This window comes from Sinocyclocheilus rhinocerous, unplaced genomic scaffold, assembly GCF_001515625.1.
Source record: "Sinocyclocheilus rhinocerous isolate Xijiao unplaced genomic scaffold, SAMN03320098_v1.1 scaffold1858, whole genome shotgun sequence".
Lineage (NCBI taxonomy): Eukaryota > Metazoa > Chordata > Actinopteri > Cypriniformes > Cyprinidae > Sinocyclocheilus > Sinocyclocheilus rhinocerous.
The window spans coordinates 410,844-429,574 of record NW_015647052.1 but is presented as its reverse complement, the minus strand read 5'-3'; the positions used below and the strand labels follow the sequence as shown (position 1 = coordinate 429,574).

General features: G+C 35.9%; 1 protein-coding gene across 1 annotated transcript in view; it reads left to right on the top strand.

Annotated features, from left to right (window-relative positions):
- The window catches only part of LOC107708633 (poly [ADP-ribose] polymerase 8-like), a 53,086-nt gene that overhangs the window by 7,340 nt on the left and 27,015 nt on the right, over positions 1-18,731 (top strand). Inside the window, exons 3-6 of the mRNA XM_016512912.1 lie at positions 12,636-12,673; positions 14,012-14,101; positions 16,143-16,213; positions 16,336-16,404. Coding sequence (XP_016368398.1) covers positions 12,636-12,673; positions 14,012-14,101; positions 16,143-16,213; positions 16,336-16,404 — 268 coding nt within the window. The remainder of the gene's footprint in view (positions 1-12,635; positions 12,674-14,011; positions 14,102-16,142; positions 16,214-16,335; positions 16,405-18,731) is intronic.

The window sequence follows — 18,731 nt, the reverse complement described above, 5'->3', positions numbered from 1 at the left end:
ATGTGGTTACCCACATTCTTCAAAATAGCTTTTATGTTCAACAGAAGAAAGAAACTCTTTGAGGTTTAAAACAACTTGAGAGTGAGTAAATGATGACCGAGTTTTAATTTTTGCAGAATTTTCAGCAGTTTGGACTTGAATGAAGAGAGAGAACCTGCATTTAACCTTTTCACAGGCATTTTGTGTTATAGTTAGACAGGTATTGTGATGTATCATTATAGGATTGTCTAGCAATATATTGATTATTGCAGAATTACTGTATCGTGATATTATCGGTATCGTGAGGTACCCTGTGATTCCCACCCCTATAGTCATGCAAATGTTATGATAAATATGCTAATTAAAAATGTGTTGTCCAGGAAAGCACTTTAATCTCACTGAAGCAGTACCAGTACTGATAAGAAGGTCTTTGGAAAGATTTATGAAAGGAGAATGGTGGATCTTGTCTTCCCAATAGTTGCTTTTAAATAAGGTCTATTACTGATTAGTTTTTCATGTCTTAATAGTAATTACAGCACCCAATCACTCTTAATGCATGTAACATGGAATTCTAAAATTTGTGCACTTTCAGTTGTTTTGTAACAGGGTTCGTACGGGTGCTTGAAATCCTTGAAAATGCTTGAATTTTAATGTAGTGTTTTCAAGATTTGAAAAGTGCTTGGATTTTGAATAAAGTGCTTGAAACCGCTTGGAATTGCAGTTGCATTGGTTTCATAATAATTCGCTATCTTACTGAATAGTTCACTTTTTAGATATAATAAGCCTAATTATTTTTGCCTTTTGCATAAAACGAAAACAAATGAACTCGATTCTGTGCGTGTGGCTGTGATGTGATCTGCCAGTCTTTTTTGATGTGCACCCTCTGATGGAACAGAGTGGCAGATGATCGGAGGTTGCCGCTTCAGTGCGTTGACTTGAAAACGACAAATAAAAGTTATGGTTAAAATGAAGACCAAATCCTCGAGTACGAGCCGCTGAAAATGCCGGAGTTTTGTTCAGTGCATGTGCTCAGTGAATGAATTCTGCATCTCAAATAATCTTATAAACAACAAAGTGATACGATGTAAACAAGAGATTCATTTGCATGGTGAGCTTGCGCAAGAATGGAGTCATCAGTTTCAGTTGATGGGGAACGTTCGTTGCTCGCTTTCTTTATATTAGCATAGCCTGCCCTATAGCATGGTGTAGTTGTATTTGTTTTGTTAATAAAAGTTATATGTTTTATATATAGGCTAAAGTGAGTTTGACGTTGTATTTGGTTGTTGCATTCAAGCAATTGACGCCTAACTGCCGCTAATTCAGAAGTGAAAGTAAAATGCGCATATGGTGCTTTTAAGCTGTTTAAAAGCGACGGAAAGCGAGGAAAAGAGGGAAAATTCAAACGAACTAAAAACGAACAATTGCTTTACGCCGAATTGCCGCTATTTCAAAGTGAAAGTAAAATGCGCTCGCAGCTTTTACAAGCTATTTAAAAGCGAAGGAAAGTGAGGAAAAGAGGGAACGCCCCGCCCCCGCGGTGATACCGGTATTACCGGTGTTGTCACGCGTCGATTAACCGGTGGGAAAATTTCCTCACCGTCACAACCCTACTTTATATGTTTTAATCCCTATTTGAATAACCGTTTTGTTTTCATGCTACTAAAATAACCAATGTGAAGAATGTTCCCCACACACAAAAACATTCCTTAATGTAGGTAGGCTATTCTATTTTAATCCTCAAAGTAGCGTTTATAAGAGTGGCGCAGCTTTATGTACAGCTGTTACCGGGGAAACCGATATATTTCTGCTGCTCCAAAATCGCCACCTACTGACAGAAAATGCATCTGCTGTTTTTGTTAGACCAATGTGAAAATCAAACAATGTTTTTACACAGAATAAACGGTTATAAATGTGAACCGGTGGATCGACCAAAAGCTAATGTGCCTTCAAAAATCTAAACAATTGAGACGGTAAGACTTTCAGTATTTGTGAAAACCTGTATCTGAACTGTAAATCATCTTTTTTTAGTCATTTTGTGGTTTAATATTACCATAGACATTGCCCTACCCTGCTCATACAGTATTTATTTTAATTGTGCAGGGCTTAAAAATCCTTAAATTTGATTTAAAAAATCCTACAAATACCCTGTAAATTGTTTCTTTTCTTTTTTTTTTTTGTTAATTTTGTAATTTATATACTGAATGTTGGCTATTTATATTATCCAACAGCAATCCAGACAGGGTGGTTTTAATAGCACAATAACATCTGATTTAACGTGAATAAGTATGGAAATATGTCATTTACCACAGTTCTAAAGTGCTGGAAAAGCTCGAAAATGCACCTTGAAAATGCATTTAAAAATGCTTGAATTTCACATCGGCAAAGGTGTAAGAATCCTGTTTCTAACACTGCACTAGATTGATTATTCATTTGCATGTTCAGTTGTTTCCCACAGCAAAAATGTAATCCATTTAGGTGTCCTGAATTAAAAATGGGGAGTTCCTTGTCATCTTCTGTTTTAACTGGTTTGCAAATGTCACTCTTGTTCTTAGAGGAGGTACCATGCATTACAAGCAGGAAATGAGCTGGCAGGGTGTATATGAAAAAATATTGCACCTTGCCTTATAGGAGGGAAAGTAAGAAAGGAGGAAGTAGCTCATTTCCTGTATGTAGAGCTGCAACCTGCACTCAACAGCTTTTACTGAAGGATCAACGTTTCTATGTAATATAGACATGGCCTCATTTTTTTGCACCCATTCTTTGTCATTTTTGTGTTGTTGTATTTTCTTCACATAAAACAAGGTAGCTCTAATATCTGATATGCCAGATAACCATGATATTTGATACAGCAAACCATTCAAAGATGGATATTCACATGGAGATCACTTTTGTTAGATGTTACCAGAAGTAGGTATAATATGATTCAAGCAGTAAAAAAAAAATAATCCCAGAGATGCAGTAGTTTCTCATGAATAATCCATCATGGCCGAGATCAACACAAATTATGTTTGAGTTTCATCATCTTGGTATAACTGAATTTGCATAATTACCATGAGTACTAAATTGTGACAAGCTCCAATTCAAACAAATGTTGTTGCATTAGATTCGCATACTGGCAGACCACTGGAAATAAACTTTGGGTCATTTGGTATACTATATAAAAAAAACTATTAATTCAGGGAGTAAATGAGGAAGTACCGTAATAATATGAGACCAACTAATGTGGTAGGTGTTGTATAGTCCAGAAAATGAAAGTATCAAATAGGGCTGCACAATTAATTGAATTTCTAATCGCGATTACAATTACGGATGCCACAATTACATAATCGTTCAAAGTAGCAATTAATCGTTCAAAGTCCACTTATGTTATTCTGCATGCTTAAGATGCTTTTTTTCTTTGTACATGTTATCTTAAGGGTTTTTCCATTGTTTTAATTTTAGTTTTAGTATAACATTATAATACCATGCATATTTTTACCTTTTTATTTAAAGAAGAAACCAATACAATGTATAGTTGACATTTGAGGCTTAATACTATTGAAAAGCAATAAATGTTTTTCATTTAGTGTTTTCAGCTTGTTTATTTTCATATAAAAATATGGAATGTAGTTGCTTCAAACAAAGGTGTAAACATCATTCATTTAATTGTAATTAATAATCGCAATTACAATTTCAAAGGAATAATCGACAATTATGATTTTTGTCATAATCGTGCAGCCCTAGTATCAAAAGAAGAAGTAATTTGCCATGTTCACACCGCATTGGGTTTTTGTAACAGTTTTATGCCAGTTTAAGGTTATATAAACCACAGTATTTGTCAGAATGCAGACTTCACAGTTACAAATTAAGCCAGATACATTATTATTTGCTTAAAATGTATGTATATATTTATGTGTGTGTTTATGTATCATCTGTACATAGTAAAACATAAAGGCCTATATAATAAATTAGAGTTGCACCAATTGCAATTTTCTTGGCCGATTCTGATTTCCATTTTTTTTGTAAGTATGACCTGCTGATACTGATTTTTGCCAATTCCAATTTTCTTTCTAACCAGGCCTAAATGTAGCCTACTTCTATTTTAACATATTTTTTGCCCTGTCCATTGTTATGGTTATCACTATCATTGCAATAATAGTGACATCCGCATATAAATGCATGCGGATGTCACTCCTGAAACTTTGCAGCATGTAAGCAGTCACTGGTCCTCTTAGCATCATGAAAAACAAAACTTATTCAAATTCCGAATGGATTGTAGCCAAGAAAGCGCCCAAAGAGCGCTTCGCTTATAAACACTAAAAATCGTTATTCATTTCAGTTTATCACGATCTCACAAAGTTCTGTTATAATCAATGAAGCTGTACTCTGCACAATGAATCTCTTATTTACATCATGTTACACTTTGTTTGTTATATTGAGAGAAACCTGAGTGTGCAGCACTGAACAAAACTGTGGGGTTATGAGGGGTGCGTGGATTCTAACTAAAACGCTTGACCATTGCGCTCAAGAAATTAACAAAAAATGTCGGTGATTGGCTACATTGATCATTGCTACAAAAACACGTTGAAAATAGAAACCTTTGAAGCTCTTCAGAGTTCTAACACAAATACACACTGGAACGTTTTGGAAAATATGTTTTGCCAGTATACAGTTTCAACTGAGGTGCTCTTGCTTTTGTTTCGTTCCCTTTAGCACTCCCGTAGAACCGGCTCTGGATACAATTAAATGCAAAGAAATATGTTATGAGTATTTCATACATGTTTTTAGGCATGAAAAATTATCAAGATCATAAAAATATTAAAGCCAAAGGTTTTCAGAAAATTTTTTTTACCGTTAGCCACATCAGTAGCTCGAGAGGGCGCTTATAGTGTCTGTATAGGGACGCTAGAATTTAAATTTAGAATTTATATACATAAAAAAAAACTAGATTTATATAATTTTTAAAAATATAATTAAGTTACTTTGTGTCTGCTTATTCTATTCATCAGTGTTTGAACCATTAAAGAAAAACGGCATTTTCCGTATTTCATTTCTGGTTTACAAAATGAAAAATGAATAGACGCAAAAGTACACGGACCGGCAAGCCTCATGTAGCACGACATAAATACATCAATTTCAATTATCAATCGCCATTTACACTGAATGCAATAAAATCTGAATCATTCACAAAAATTTTAGGTGGCCAAGTTTCAGTGCTTCCCTAGTTATTTTTGTTGACGTTTTAATCAGGCTTCTTGTCTGATCGGGCATGTAAAATTCTCTCTCACTTGCCCCTTTCTACCTGTCCCAGATAAGCGTTAATCGAGCCCTGTGGTTCCCCCACAGTTTACTTTGGCCCTGGCCTACGCATATTACAAATTGCGAACTTTGTGTCTTTTTCTCTCAAGAACTTCAGCGCTGATGACATGTTTACATGCGGATGTGAGTGTAGGTGTGACGTCATAATGGACCGGCTCGTAGTTGGCTGACTGACCAGCTGGTCCCTGGCCGTTCGATCGGTGCATCTCCATAAAAAATAGATTAAATAAGAGGCAGGTGCTAATGTGAGGATTAGTTGATGTGCCAAATAGTTGAATAATATTTTATTCAACTGATGCAGAGAATCTGACATTCTGCTTTACCATTATTTGCCCAACCTTTGGCTTTCTATAGTTTTTTGTGGAGCTACTGGTGACATATTTGAACTGTATATCAGCAGTGCATTTATACTGTAGCATCATGCTGAGCACTGATTTCATCACACAAGTCACATTGCAGTTATTATCTTAGGTCATGGCTAGGAGTAATGTCACATGCAAACCACAATGGAAAGATTTTCTCAGTGTGACAGGCATTTGAAAAATGACTGTAGATGCACTACTGAGTTTTGCTCCAACCTTGATCAAACCTGCCTGCCAGTAATTTTCCAGAATTAATGTATTAACTATTATGAACGAACAATGAACAATACATTTATTACAGTATTTATTAATCTTTTTTAATGTTAGTTAATGAGAATACAGTTATTCACTGTTAGTTCATGTTAATTCAGAGTGCATTAACAGATGTTGTCAAAGTTTTCCTTTGGGGACATAATTTGAAGTTGGAAAAAGGTAATAAATTGCAATATATCGCAGAATATCGCAATATATTTAAAACCGCAATAATATTGTATCGTGACAAGTATCGTGATAATATCGTATCGTGAGGCCTCTGGTGATTCTCACCCCTAGAAACAAGGCATTATTGTGTATATATGGCATGAAGAATGCATGGACTTCAGTGAAAGCAAACAACCTCTATATGTGGAAGGCTCACCATAGGAGAACGAAACCCCTGTTCTAGAGCAAATGCAAAAAATTAAAATATGTGTCATCGTCAAATTTTTGAAAAATATATCAAATTTTAGGTATATCGCCAAGCACTACACTAGTGGCAGTAAAACGGCAACAACTTTTGTTCCTTTTCACAAAAATTATGATTACAGGCACAGATTATCAATTGATAAAGACTTATTTGTGGACACAGCACTGTGTTATGACCTCAAAACACTTTTACCATAGTGCATGATTTATAAACTGATACTGCTCCAAATGTAGGCTATGGCTTTTCTGACATGGTAAACTTGCTCGGTAGCTCACCTGGTAGAGCAGTGGTCTCCAACCCTGCTTCTGGAGAGTTACCGTCCTGCAGACTTCAAACCGAGCCAATCTTGATTCCGGGTCGATTAGGTCAGTCACACTTTTAAACACATTTTATTTTTGCTATAGTAAATCTACAAATTCACACTCTGTGTACCATATTCAAGTGATTTTACTATGATTGCATGACAATCAGATACATCACACGGATTATTTTGCCACACTAAACTTAGCAATAAACACGTTGAAAATAATGCACAATAAACATGTTTGTCAACACAATCTCAAAGGAGGCTTTTATTTAGCAAATCAAAGAGTGAATTGCTCATCCACTGTTTTAAAACAAAACAAAAATACATTTGTTGGGCTTGATACTTTTCATTTAATAAGTCTTACTGAAAAATAGACGAATAAACCGTTTAATAATGTATAATGTATGCATTTAGCAGACGCTTTTATCCAAAGCGACATGCAGTACATTCAGGCTATACATTTTTTTTACCAGTATGTGTGTTCCCTGGGAATCGAACCCACGACCTTTTGCGCTGCTAATGCAATGCTCTACCACTGAGTCACAGGAGCTTTGTTCTTTGTAAATTAAATAACATTTGGATGTAAATGGTCTACATAAAAGTAGAACACTGAGCCGCTAAAACGACTGTGTCTTGTGGATCACCTTTATCTGTCTAGTGTCCGGGTCCGGAGTCATCAACACATTCGGAATCTTCAGCTGACTTGTTTCGTTATCTCCAGATTTCTCTGCAGTTCGTGTATGTTGTAAAAATGCTGAATATCCTTTTATGCCACACAGCAGGCCAGCATTATATCAAAGATTTTCTGCCAAAATTAACTACATTATGTGCATATTTACTTCTTATTTGAAAATATTTATTTATTATTATTCTTTATAAAATATTTAGTAAAGTCACTGCCCCCTTGGCACACCACAAGCTATGCCCATGCATAAAAGAGCTTAGAGGATTGTAGAAGCAAGAAGTTTGCTTTTGTTAACACTATAAGGTAGATTTAGGGTAGGGTTTAGTGTAGGTGGTATTGCATATTTATTTTCAAACACAATAGAGTATTAACCTATTAACCCCCTTATGGAAAATTTTATTTCTGAACTACGACAATGCGTACAACAATGAACACAATAAAACAATGCCAGATTAATGTCTATCTGTTTTGGATAAAACTGAACACACCTTTAGCAGCACTCACAGGACACTTTGAAAGTGTCGTGAAATGTGCAAGAAGCAACATAATATCATTTTGCAGAAATTTCGGGACCAGCACATTTTTCCAATGAGCATGGGTTAACTGTTTCAGTCATAAATATAAATTAAATAATTTGTACTTAATTTTTACTTAAAAGGTAATTTAGATGTTACAACATTTTTTTGGTTACTTGACAAAACATTTTTTTTATTATTATTTCAGTAGCAGAAATTGATGTTGGGCAGAAAATGTAAATTAGTAGATCCTGTAAAATTAGCTATTGGGGCAGAGATGCATTATTAAGAAGCCTTTCTGTGATGAGCATAAGCATAAACCTCATACACCCGAACTTAATGCATTTTTGCACAGTCATTGGCATTTAGCAGATGTTTGTAGCACTTGAGAAAAGTGTGCTCATGTGACCAAAAAAACCCCAGTATCATGCATAACACAACCCAAGTCATTTTTTAATAAAGCCAGGTGTCATTCTGAATAATGCTTTCTGTGAGTGGCACCATCCTGCGAGAGACCTCATGAGGGGTTTCACTTCCACTGAATCAATCTCTCTTCTGTGTGCTTTCATCACATAATTACTTATGGGCTAGTATCGCGTTCTATGCCAGTAGTAGTCAGGGTCTACAAAGAGTACGCTTGTGTTTTTTCATGAAGTTATTTGCCATGATTTTTAATGGTATGTATAAGGTCATTGGCTCCATTAATTCCTGAATATATTTTCTCATTTTGTGCAATGGAGCAAAAAAACCACAAGCACATAAAGGTCACCTGCGTGATATTTTCACTTTTGCCAGATCAGCCTATATCGAGGTAATTAGTATGATTTTGGCAGTTTCATGCTGATCACTATAAGGCTTTTTAGTGAGCCACTTAATTCTCCACATTAATTCAATGAAGACGGTGTCCTGTTGTCAACACTGTTCGTTGCAACCTTATTTATTTGATTGCGTGAAATGTATACCACACTTTCCTTAATGACCTCTTACTTAAGTGTTTAGACTAGCTGTTTTCAGGACTTGCGGGCAGCACCCCTCTGGGACCCGATGGTCTTTTCTGTAAAGCATCACTTAGAATTTATAACATCTGCTCATTTCTGTTATTTCTGTCAAATTTAATTGAGCCTTTATTTATTTATTTTATTGCAATTTTGCTAATATAAGTTGTTGTTGTCGACACTAGATGGCTTTTCTGTCTTCACCGCATTACATTTCTGCACCGCACCGAAACTAAAATAAAATGAATAGTTTTTTGTTGCTGATCATTTGTTTTAATTTATTCATATGTGAACAGTTTATAATTTCAGCTATTCAGTGAGTAATGGACTGGTGGGATCCCAACATCTATGACAATTATATCTTACAAAATCAAAAGTCAACACAAAAATCAATGATTTCCATGATTTTGAAACATTTTAAATACAGGTTTTGCAAAGCTTGTAGAGTTGCATGCAGCTTGAGTGCTGCTGTCATTATATTTTGCCACACTAAACTTAGCAATAAACACGTTGAAAATAATGCACAATAAACATGTTTGTCAACACAATCTCAAAGGAGGCTTTTATTTAGCAAATCAAAGAGTGAATTGCTCATCCACTGTTTTAAAACAAAACAAAAATACATTTGTTGGGCTTGATACTTTTCATTTAATAAGTCTTACTGAAAAATAGACGAATAAACCGTTTAATAATGTATAATGTATGCATTTAGCAGACGCTTTTATCCAAAGCGACATGCAGTACATTCAGGCTATACATTTTTTTTACCAGTATGTGTGTTCCCTGGGAATCGAACCCACGACCTTTTGCGCTGCTAATGCAATGCTCTACCACTGAGTCACAGGAGCTTTGTTCTTTGTAAATTAAATAACATTTGGATGTAAATGGTCTACATAAAAGTAGAACACTGAGCCGCTAAAACGACTGTGTCTTGTGGATCACCTTTATCTGTCTAGTGTCCGGGTCCGGAGTCATCAACACATTCGGAATCTTCAGCTGACTTGTTTCGTTATCTCCAGATTTCTCTGCAGTTCGTGTATGTTGTAAAAATGCTGAATATCCTTTTATGCCACACAGCAGGCCAGCATTATATCAAAGATTTTCTGCCAAAATTAACTACATTATGTGCATATTTACTTCTTATTTGAAAATATTTATTTATTATTATTCTTTATAAAATATTTAGTAAAGTCACTGCCCCCTTGGCACACCACAAGCTATGCCCATGCATAAAAGAGCTTAGAGGATTGTAGAAGCAAGAAGTTTGCTTTTGTTAACACTATAAGGTAGATTTAGGGTAGGGTTTAGTGTAGGTGGTATTGCATATTTATTTTCAAACACAATAGAGTATTAACCTATTAACCCCCTTATGGAAAATTTTATTTCTGAACTACGACAATGCGTACAACAATGAACACAATAAAACAATGCCAGATTAATGTCTATCTGTTTTGGATAAAACTGAACACACCTTTAGCAGCACTCACAGGACACTTTGAAAGTGTCGTGAAATGTGCAAGAAGCAACATAATATCATTTTGCAGAAATTTCGGGACCAGCACATTTTTCCAATGAGCATGGGTTAACTGTTTCAGTCATAAATATAAATTAAATAATTTGTACTTAATTTTTACTTAAAAGGTAATTTAGATGTTACAACATTTTTTTGGTTACTTGACAAAACATTTTTTTTATTATTATTTCAGTAGCAGAAATTGATGTTGGGCAGAAAATGTAAATTAGTAGATCCTGTAAAATTAGCTATTGGGGCAGAGATGCATTATTAAGAAGCCTTTCTGTGATGAGCATAAGCATAAACCTCATACACCCGAACTTAATGCATTTTTGCACAGTCATTGGCATTTAGCAGATGTTTGTAGCACTTGAGAAAAGTGTGCTCATGTGACCAAAAAAACCCCAGTATCATGCATAACACAACCCAAGTCATTTTTTAATAAAGCCAGGTGTCATTCTGAATAATGCTTTCTGTGAGTGGCACCATCCTGCGAGAGACCTCATGAGGGGTTTCACTTCCACTGAATCAATCTCTCTTCTGTGTGCTTTCATCACATAATTACTTATGGGCTAGTATCGCGTTCTATGCCAGTAGTAGTCAGGGTCTACAAAGAGTACGCTTGTGTTTTTTCATGAAGTTATTTGCCATGATTTTTAATGGTATGTATAAGGTCATTGGCTCCATTAATTCCTGAATATATTTTCTCATTTTGTGCAATGGAGCAAAAAAACCACAAGCACATAAAGGTCACCTGCGTGATATTTTCACTTTTGCCAGATCAGCCTATATCGAGGTAATTAGTATGATTTTGGCAGTTTCATGCTGATCACTATAAGGCTTTTTAGTGAGCCACTTAATTCTCCACATTAATTCAATGAAGACGGTGTCCTGTTGTCAACACTGTTCGTTGCAACCTTATTTATTTGATTGCGTGAAATGTATACCACACTTTCCTTAATGACCTCTTACTTAAGTGTTTAGACTAGCTGTTTTCAGGACTTGCGGGCAGCACCCCTCTGGGACCCGATGGTCTTTTCTGTAAAGCATCACTTAGAATTTATAACATCTGCTCATTTCTGTTATTTCTGTCAAATTTAATTGAGCCTTTATTTATTTATTTTATTGCAATTTTGCTAATATAAGTTGTTGTTGTCGACACTAGATGGCTTTTCTGTCTTCACCGCATTACATTTCTGCACCGCACCGAAACTAAAATAAAATGAATAGTTTTTTGTTGCTGATCATTTGTTTTAATTTATTCATATGTGAACAGTTTATAATTTCAGCTATTCAGTGAGTAATGGACTGGTGGGATCCCAACATCTATGACAATTATATCTTACAAAATCAAGTCAACACAAAAATCAATGATTTCCATGATTTTGAAACATTTTAAATACAGGTTTTGCAAAGCTTGTAGAGTTGCATGCAGCTTGAGTGCTGCTGTCATTAAAGCAAAAGGGGGACAATAGCAAAATTTCAGAAAAATTTTGTGGGTCCATTGTCTTTTTGTCAATGGTGTAGTGATGTTCAACTTTTCACTGTACAGATAGAATTTTATGCTAATAATATTATTTGTAAAAAAAATTATATTAAATGAGAATAGAAATGCTAAAAATAGAATAAAATAGAAAATGCTAAAAAGCAGTATTTTTACTGGTGGTCTCAGATTTTTGACTGCATTGTATGTAATAAATTAATAGACTTCGGGTAACACTTTAGTATAAGAACCATTTCTCACTATTAACTAGTTGCTTATTAGCATGCTTATTATTAACATATTGGATGTTTATTAGTACTTAGCACACAGTTTATTAGCACATATTCTGCTGCATAACCATATTCTACATCCCTAATACCCAATACCTAAACTTAACTGCCTTACTAACTGTTAATAAGCAGCAAATTAGGAGTTTATTGGGGCAAATGTCGTATTTAATTGTTTGTTAAAAGAGAGAATTGGACCTTAAAATACAGTGTGACCAGACTTTGCACTTTTCAGTTATTTGCAGTGTCTGTGAAAGTACTGCACTGAGTCAGGTACAATAAATTATGACTTTATTACAGTAAGATCGAAACAGGTGCAAAAAGAAAAAAGAAAAAAAAACATCCGGTGGTACTCTGTCACAATATGATATGATAGTATTCAAACTGTTTCAGAATTGATTCATTGTGATGAAATGAGACATTTGTGTGTTAGGTACCATATGTGCATGAGTGTGTCTGAGAAGCAGTGTAATGGCCTGCAGTGTTACATGTATCCTTTCTAATGTTAATATTTGTGTTTTTTTAGGGTGTCCTACTCTGTTCACGTCTCCGATGATTATCCAGGTATTGCACACATAATTTGATGGATTATTTGATAAATGGATGGATCATACACTGAAACTTTCACCACTCCTCTGTATATTACAATAAGGACCAATAGACCTTTAACACTAGCCCTACTGCTTACTTAGGAGTTTAGAAAAAGCTTTAACTCCAAGTATTTCAATTTGCCATGTAACTCGTCTTGCAACATCTGCGCTAAGGACAAATTGGGGAGTAATGTTATGGTTCAAAACAATTGGATTCAGCTGGTCAGTGATAAAACCAGCAAAAAATGCCATAGACTTTCATTGAAGTAGGGACACAGGCCATATCTTGGGACCAGAATATTATATAGAGTTGGCGGTGAACTTTATATGGGCCAGTGAGGAACCACTCAGAACACCCTATAGCGTCCACATAGAAATGTGCTAAAAACCATTCAGAACACAAGCAAATGCATAACAATACCCTGCCAAGTACCAACAACACTAGCACTGTGGCAGTCTGTTAAAATATAAAAGTATAGTTCATAATGTCATTTACTGCATATATACCTGACCTGATAGGAAAGATGATGCAGGGTCTACTGTGTAAAGTGACAGCTGATATTAAAAAACCAGTGCTAATATGGCTAAACTGCAACATGCTCCGCTTCAGTGTTATGAAGTGCTGTACCGCAGCTGCTTTATACTCCTAAATCTTTTCCTGTTGTCTCGTTTCTGTCACGTAATTATAACGGCACAAGTGAACGGCAGTATTTGTTTTCATTCTCTTGTGGGCCATAAAATGACAACACAAGGTATAGTGATAACGCTGGATTTTTGCTTTTAGGTAGCTGGTTTTCAGTAGTTTCCCAGTGCAGTCAGTTTTTTTTGTCTTTGCTTAGTTAGATTTTTTTTAAATAGTAAACACAAGTTGAACATTTATCCCCCTCAAAACACACACGCATTAAAATTGCATTTTGCTGTGAAGCCTAAAATTTACACACAAGAGTTGTCCCTTAAATCTAAATATAGAAGATGCAGACCTCCTTTTTGCAGGACTTAGTCTAGCCTGAATCACAGCATAGTGGCAGACAGTCAGCTTTGCATAAGAATTTGCTTGGCTCAGATTTAGACAACATTGCCAAAGAATGCCGTTGGGGTGAGTGCTTTAACCTGAAAATAGTGGATTGTCTAGAAACTGTAGAATTAGCACATTTCTCTCTTCACTCTCATTTGGAGTGTTTCTATTTATTATGTATAAGTTGCAGGTTAATGGTTTTGGTTACCACTGCCAGGCTTGATTACACTGTTAGATCTTCTTCAGGTCTACTTTTCTAGGTATTTTAAAAGCACCTGCTTGTCCTTGTCATTTCAGATAACACATATGTATCTAACTCTGAAAACGATGATGAAGTGTTAGTCACCAGGGATCCAATACCAGTGATTTTCCACAGAATTGCAACAGGTAAGAATCGTTACCATCTAATAATGAATCATAAAAGAGCTGCAGCTGAAGAAAACCAATGAACCAGTTGAATGATCAGGTATTTTAAAGTCACACCTAAGGGAAAAGGAAACCAGCAGCCTCCCAGATCCAGAGTGTACGTCAGTAATATTTCAGTCATTATAAACTTTGGTCAAGGCCAGCTGAATATTTTAGCTCCAACCCTGAACTACCATGATTCCAACACTTACGCAATCAAATTTCATTGAGTTGGCTCAGAGTTTGAACAATATAATCCTTCAGATCTGCCATTATTAATGATGGTCAGTAGACCATTACAAAAAAAGCAGTGGAAGCACATGGTACTGAATGTATACCATATTCATGTAAATACAGCATTTAGATTGTACTCAAAGGTACCACAAATACAACCATGATATACACAAGACACTACCGTTTAAAAATGTTGCTGTCGGCAAGATTTTTTTCAAATGTTTTTGAAAGAAGTTTCTTATGCTCACCCATTTATTTTTATCAGAAATACAGTAAAAACATTCATATTGTAAAATATTATTGCAAATTTAAGTTTTCTTTTTAAATTTATCTCTGTTTTATTTAATTTTTTTTTTTATTTTAATGTAATAATAATGCTTCACTGCTGAATAAAATTATTTATTTCTTCTTAGAAAAAATCATATTGTCCCCAGACTGTTAAACGATAACGTATGCCCAAAAAAAGAACATGGTAATGCAGTGGTACATTTTAGTACTTTTTTTGTATTCACATAGTGTTAGCCAGTCTTTCTCTGTTTTTGGAGCTCTTTGATTACACTGGCAGTAACTCTGGAAATTATCCTGGAATTGTACTGCATTTCTTCTGCTCCTATTTTTAGGACCAACCAAGAAGTATGTGCCAAAACAAAGTGGCAAAACAGCAGAGATCTTGGCTAATTTCCCCTAGCAGTTAGTTAAACCCTTAAAGGTGCACTAAGCGAATTTTGTCAAACGATGTTGATATTTTAAAGCACCAAAACAAACACGCCCATACCCCAACAGGACCTCGCCCCTATTTTGATAACTCCGCCCCTCACGTATTTACACAACCCTGACAGCGACGATGGCGGAATCTGCTATGCCTGCCGGCCGAGGGTATGATGTCATCAATAAGTGAAAGTGATGCGTGTTATTATGGTAATTCAACATAAAAATCAATGTAACTCACCGATCAAGAAGAAACAAAGCAACCTCGGCGTCCGATTCCAGGCTTTCCTGCTCCTTGAGTTCTCTTCACCGCTGGAAAGCTGCTCCAATATTTACGCAGGTCCTACCTCTTGCCTGATCATAACCCTTATTTTTAATGTTTTGTTCCTCCAAAATTTTCCTCTTACTGCTTACGCCCATTACTGCTGATTGGCAGCGAGTGTGTTTTGGGACTCGGTGCGACACTGTGGTCAAGCGTTTTTCAAATATTGCTTAGTGCACCTTTTAATAGATGCTTGTCATGCACACCTAATAGTTTTCCAATCCACACATTTAATAAAAAAGTGTTGACATCTTCCGGCACAGTACATTACAACTAATGAGCCTGTGCACATTCTGCTGATGGATCTTGGATGTGCAAACTTTGTCAGTTGTAAATGTTTTCTGACACGGACCTCTGTATAAACATATCTATTTTTACTCGGAGGTGTTGAAAAATGCAAGTACCACTTCTTTGGTCAAGACCTCACTGTTCTATTAGCACTTTAATGTGGCAGTGTGTTATCCCAGATTTGTGATTCTGAGCTGTGATTGTAGGTTTTGTGGTTTGGAATTGTAATGGAATTGACAATAAAAACTAGTCTTTTAGTAAGACCTGCATTGTTTCAGTTGAAATGTTTGTATTGCCATCACCATACACACATATGGTCTACACAAAACAATGGTTAGAAAGTTTGTATATTCAGGACATGACCAGGCCTGTCACAGGAATTATGACAGATATGATCTTAATCTGAAATTCTCAGTTCACAGTATCATGCCATCCTCACACATCTGTGCTTTCACTCTACTCTGTCTTTAGAAATACGCAAAAATAATGATGCCACCAGCTGTCTGTCTATTAAATCAAAACTTCAAACTGACAAAAATGCGGTAAGAAATTAAACCATAATTTTTACTTTTATCATAAAATGTCTTATTTACAAATGTGAGGTATATCAAGGAGTCAGTTGTATTGTGACTAAAGCCCTCTCTTGCTTTTGAAACCTTTCCAGTGCCATTATGCTATAGAGGAGGATTCAGAGGGTGACAATGATTCAGAGGAGTTCTACTATGTTGGACAGGTAAGTTCAGCTTAGTCACTACACTACATTTATGTACATAACATTTCAGTCTGTGGAATCTTTTTGTGCAGTCTTATTGACTAACCACCTACAATCCATATTAACCAAGTAATAAATGTGTGAGTATTCCAGCTAAAGTGTTGTCATAATTTTCAGTGTATACATGCCTTTTTTTTTTACATTACTGTTCAATGTTTTGGAGGAAACAAAAGAATACTTATATTCTATACTTCTTACTGAATTCTCTCACAACAGTCTAATATTAAATGGCTTTTTTATGACACTCATTGGTGCAGAATGAAATTTAGAAGCATGTGCAAATGTGACCTTTAGTTATAGGGATAATAGTGAAAGATTCAGAGTTGGAGTTTGCTGAACAATGTCCTGTTCACCATGTGAACCTCTGCCTCACGTGGTCAGTGCAACTAAACTTCCTAAGGTATTACAGGTATAAAACCAGCTTCAAACCCACAGCACCTGGGGCTTCACACTTTTCATTTCATGGTAAATTTACCTAAAGTAGTTTGCAGCTCACATAAAAGAACTTTATAACTCTCTTAACTTTTAATGATTAGTCCCTCACTCTTCTGAGAAGGTTTCCATCCTGAAAATGAATGTTTGCACACATGGATTGTGCTTACATTAATCATGTGACCATCCACTGGAGCAAATCCATAAAGCTGGAGTGAGTGAGTGAGATTTGTGTGCTCTGTGAAGACCAGTCCTAAGGTGATGAAGATTCATGCCCTAATGCCTGTGCCATCACTGGCTCTTGCTCACTGTAATGTGGCAGTTTTGCAATCCTTTGCTGTTCTGATGATCTCAAAGCCTTCGGGAGACTCTTCCATGCCACATGCTGGCAGATTCTCTCTGAACTTCAGGACAGCTGGGGAGTTTTCTTGATCTCTGTTGTACTGAATATTTAAAAAGACCAGTGCTTGAAGTGGGCGGTACGCAGTATACCGGCTAGGGATGTAACGATTAACCGCGAGCCGGTTGAAAATCGATTCAAATATGTGACGATTCAAATCGGTTGAGATGCTAAACAAATCGCGATTCAGTTAGAGGTAGGAGTTTATATGAATCCATGTCTGAGGGGAACTTATTTCACAAAGAAATGTGCAGCATTTTGTCCAAGCAATAATAAAAGGACACATTTAATTTATAATTTGTCTTAAATCCCATTTTGTAAAAAACAAAAAAAAACAATTGCGAATCGAATCGAATCGTGAAATCAAAATCGTGAATCGAATCGTGAGTTCAGTGAATCGTTACATCCCTAATACCGGCACTTCTATATATTAATCTTTAGTGTACCGGCACTTTTTCGTGTGTACCGCCACTTCTGACATGTTGCCAGTTCTCAGAGTCAAAGCATCAGTGTCTTTAGTGATTAGAAACTACACTATATAAATCACACCACTCAGGTGGGGGCACTAAGTGCATTACCTCTCATCTCTATGAATCACGTGAATGCAAGCGGAGTCGGTCTACCTGTCAGGGGTTTTCAAAGTGTGGGGCACAAGAGCATGTCAGGGGAGGCGTGCAGAGTAGTTAAGAATAGCCTAATTAATTCTTGATTACTAATTTGAATCAGTACATTATAACGAAAGCAATACCTTAAAATGAAAAGAAGCAGGTTTTTGCGTTCAGATAATTTTAAACTGGTAAACTCCTGGAAATTTTTCGGTCCAAGGATCCAGTAAGCGAATGCATTCAAACATTAAGTCCAAAAACAGCGCTAATGCAGAGAATATTTGTATTAAAAATGCTGTAAACAATATTTATTTATTTAATTTTGTGGCACTATATTAGGCCTGGGGGATAAAACGGTATTGATATTTATCGACGGTACACCTTCTCCGATAACGGTATAAAAAATGTTCGATATAGTGCACGATATAGGCACGTGCTATGAGTGACGCAGACAACACACACAAACACGAACACATGCTGAATTGAGTGCTGTGCCTGCCTGTGATGAGGAGATTGTGAATAAAAAAATGAATATTAGTCTAATTTAAAATAAACATTTGCATTTGAATGTTAGGTGTGCGTCAAGGAGCGTCATCAGTGGCCCGCGAGATGCGGTGATAATGATGTAAGTGACGTTGTTGCATTTTAATGTTTTGTTAGTCTAGCCCACGAGATGCGCCGCTGCTGTGTTATGCATTCAAAATATTAGAGAAATATAGAAGCTCAATGCGGAGAAGATCTTTATTAGGTGAAAACCGAAACCAAGCCATCCACACAGATGCATATTCAGCGCATTTTTTAGACGAACAAATATGACTGCTGCACTTGCGTCTCACACGAGATGTAGCCAT